This window comes from Octopus bimaculoides, chromosome 14, assembly GCF_001194135.2.
Source record: "Octopus bimaculoides isolate UCB-OBI-ISO-001 chromosome 14, ASM119413v2, whole genome shotgun sequence".
NCBI lineage: Eukaryota > Metazoa > Mollusca > Cephalopoda > Octopoda > Octopodidae > Octopus > Octopus bimaculoides.
Window position 1 is genome coordinate 16,055,573 of NC_068994.1, and position 3,421 is coordinate 16,058,993.

The following is a 3,421-nucleotide window of genomic DNA, read 5'->3' on the forward strand; positions in this document are numbered from 1 at the left end:
ATATATATATATATATATATATATATATATACCATCATCATCATTTAACATCCATTGTCCATGCTGGCATGGGTTGGACAGTTTGGCAGGAGTTGGCCAGCTGAAGAGCTGCCAGGGCTCCATGTCTGTATTGGTATGGTTTCTATGGCTGGATGCCCTTTCTAATGCCAACCACTTTACAGAGCGTGCTGGGTGCTTTTTATGTGCTATGCTTGAGCTGCATTTCCATCTTGGGGAAGAGATGGAAGTCTGCAGGTGCTAAATCTAGCAAATAAGGTGGGTGTGGAAGTGTTGTTTTGGGTGAGAAACTCATGAGTGAAGAGAGCTCGGTGACAGGGTGCACTGTCGTTGTGAAGGGTCCAATTCTTCACACTCCACAGATCTGGTCACTTTTGCCAAATGTCCTCCCTCAAATGCTTCAAACCATCACAATAGAACACTTGATTGACAGTCTGGCCCTGGGAGATGAATTTTTCAATGCATAATACCACATTTCCAGGGAGTGATGCTCATGACAGGTCTTCCAGATCACTTATCTTCCACTTTTGAAGCACCCATGTCACTGAAAGCATTGCATATGACCCATTGCCTCATTGCTTGTGAAGTAAACACAGTGATGTCACTAGGCACACTGCCTCATGAAGGTTAAAGGTTACTGCTAGCTATCACTGTGCACGCAACCATGAGCTGCCATCTGTTGGCACGCTACAGAACTAGTCCAAGAACCTTTTGATACCACCTCGTAATATTTAATTATGAAAATATAAAAGGAATTTTTTTAAACATTGAATGGCTTGGAGGGTCCAGCCAAGTAAAATACAAATAAAATAGGCCCATAGATTAAAAATGGTCAAGAAGCACTGCGTTTGAGATTGAAATTCTCTCTCTCACTGTAAAATATTGGGTTGTCCGGAAAGTTCATACCGATTTTTAAAAGGAAAGAAAAAGGTCAATAAATACTTGCCATTACATTTTTAATCAACCAAATATGAACCATTTTGTTGCACAATGTGTCTCTATCTTTCCTTTAGCTTGAAAATACCCTCTTCCCAGAATTGAGGTGGTTTCATGGCAAATAAGTCGAAAGGTAAGCTACTATAAATCGGCACGAACTTTCCAGACAACCCAATATAATAAAAGAAGAAACTAATAAAAAACTAATAAAACACATGGTAACCACAAATAAAAATAAATACAAAAGATGTTAGCCACACATACAGACTTGCCCTTTCAGGTGTTGGTGCCACTTAAAAAGCACCCATGACATTTCTGCATCAATGCACCTATGCCAGAGCTGCATAGATGCACCTGTGCTTGTGGCATGTAAAAAGCACCCAGCACACTGTTAAGTGGTTGGCATCAGGAAGGGCATCCAGCCATAAAAATCATGCCACAACAGACAGTTGGAATCTGAACAGCTCCCTGCCAGCCAGCTCCATGTCAAATCATCCAATCCATGCCAGCATGGAAAGGGGACGTTAAACAATGATGATGATGATGATAATGGTGATGATTTCAGAGATGAAAGAAAGGTTGTAACATTATATCATGGTCATATGCTTTAAGAAGAATATAAACAACAAATATTTTAGAATCACCTGTTGTGGATAGCACACCTGCCCGTTGAGCAGTTTTGTACAATGGACTGGTATAGTCTGACTCTAAAATTACAACATTAGGCGAAGGCTCCAGGTGCATCATTGGTAACGAAGCAGTCATTTCACCTGGCCTAGAATCTGCTAATATCATGTTATTAATGTCCCAACCGAATCCATCCATGAAGAGTCCATGCACCAAAACACCATCTTTTATTTTCTCAATCTGTAATGAAACATCAAAAGAGAGCCATGAGACACAACTTGCACAAACTGGTCATCTTTTATCATATATCTTTTACCTTTAACTTGTTTCAGTCATTAGACAACAGCCATGCTGGGGCACTGCCTTGAGAAATTTTAGTCAAATGAATCAACCCAAGTACGTATTCTTTTTAAGCCTGGTACTTATTGTATCAGTGTCTTTTGCTGAACTGCTAAGTTATGGGGATGTAAACACACTAACACCAGTTGTCAAGCAGTAGTAGGGGGACAAACACAGACCCAAAGACACAGACACACATTTATGTGCACGTGCATGCACACACTTACACACATACACACACACACATACACACACATATACACACACACACACACATGACAGACTTCTTTCAGTCTCTATCTATCAAATTTGATCACAAGGCTTTGGTCAGACCAAGGCTATAGCAGAAGACACTAGCCCAAGGTGCCATGCAGTGGGACTGAACCCGGAACCATGTGGTTAGGAAACAAACTTCTTACCACACAGCCACACCTGAGTAATTTCTTTAAAATAACATGGCACAAGCAATACATAAATTCCTTTTTTTTTGTTTTGAAAGCTACCATCAAAAGTAAAATGTAACTACAAGCAAAGAAGCCTTGTTCAACCTGCTAGAAATTGCAGCCAAATCTTCCTCAAATCCCAGTTTACAGCATTTTGGAAATAGACACATTGATAATGTGGTCCTAGACAGATTGTGGCTGAATAAAAAATAATGATGGTAAAGACTAAATAAATGTAAATTTACCTTTTTGAGTCATACCGAATCATAAGGGCTGGTTTCCTGATTTCATGGCGTATATATATTCCCCACCTGGATGGGATGGACTAGAACAACACGAAATGAAGTGTTTTGCTCAAGAGCACATCATGTCACCCAGTCCAAGAATCAAAACCACAATCTTACAATCATGAGTTCAATACCCTAACCACTAAGCCATACACCTCCACATGGTAAAGACTGGGGTGCCTTTGACTGTAGGTCTGCTCAATGAGAATGGATGCACAGTTAAATGATGAAGGAAACCACTATGAGATTATCCAAATTCTTTGTTATCGTGGATCAAATCTACCTGGATGCAAACACTGCTATCTTCAAAGGAATGAGATATTGACTATAGCTTAGTGGTTACAGCATCAGACTCACAAACAAGAGGCAATGAGTTTGACTCCTGGACCAGGCTGTATGTTGTGTCCTAGAGGGAGACTTTATTTCACATTGCTCCAGTTCACTCATCTGTAGAAATGAGTTGTGATGTCACTGGTGCCAATCTGTATTGGCCTTTGCTCTTCCCTTGGATAACATCAGTGCCATGGAGAGGGGAGGCTCCGTATGCATGCTTGGACTTGTGACTTGGAGGGTAACTTTCTAGGTGCAACCCCATGGTCGTTCATGACTGAAAGGGTCCTTTAGTCATAAATACATTTTGTCTGACCAAAGAAAGAGGGTCATGGCTGAAACACATAAAGCCATTCCTCTCTATGATCACAACTGATATTGGGTTATGCAAAAATACCAACCAACTTTCAAAATTAGATAAAACCACTATTACTACTACTA

General features: G+C 40.3%; 1 protein-coding gene across 1 annotated transcript in view; it reads right to left on the minus strand.

Moving 5' to 3' along the window:
* Positions 1-1,515: 1,515 nt before the first annotated feature.
* The window catches only part of LOC106867680 (dynein axonemal heavy chain 6-like), a 319,316-nt gene continuing 317,410 nt past the window's right edge, over positions 1,516-3,421 (minus strand). The window contains exon 72 of the mRNA XM_052973027.1: positions 1,516-1,821. Within this exon, the coding sequence (XP_052828987.1) occupies positions 1,516-1,821 (306 nt within the window). The remainder of the gene's footprint in view (positions 1,822-3,421) is intronic.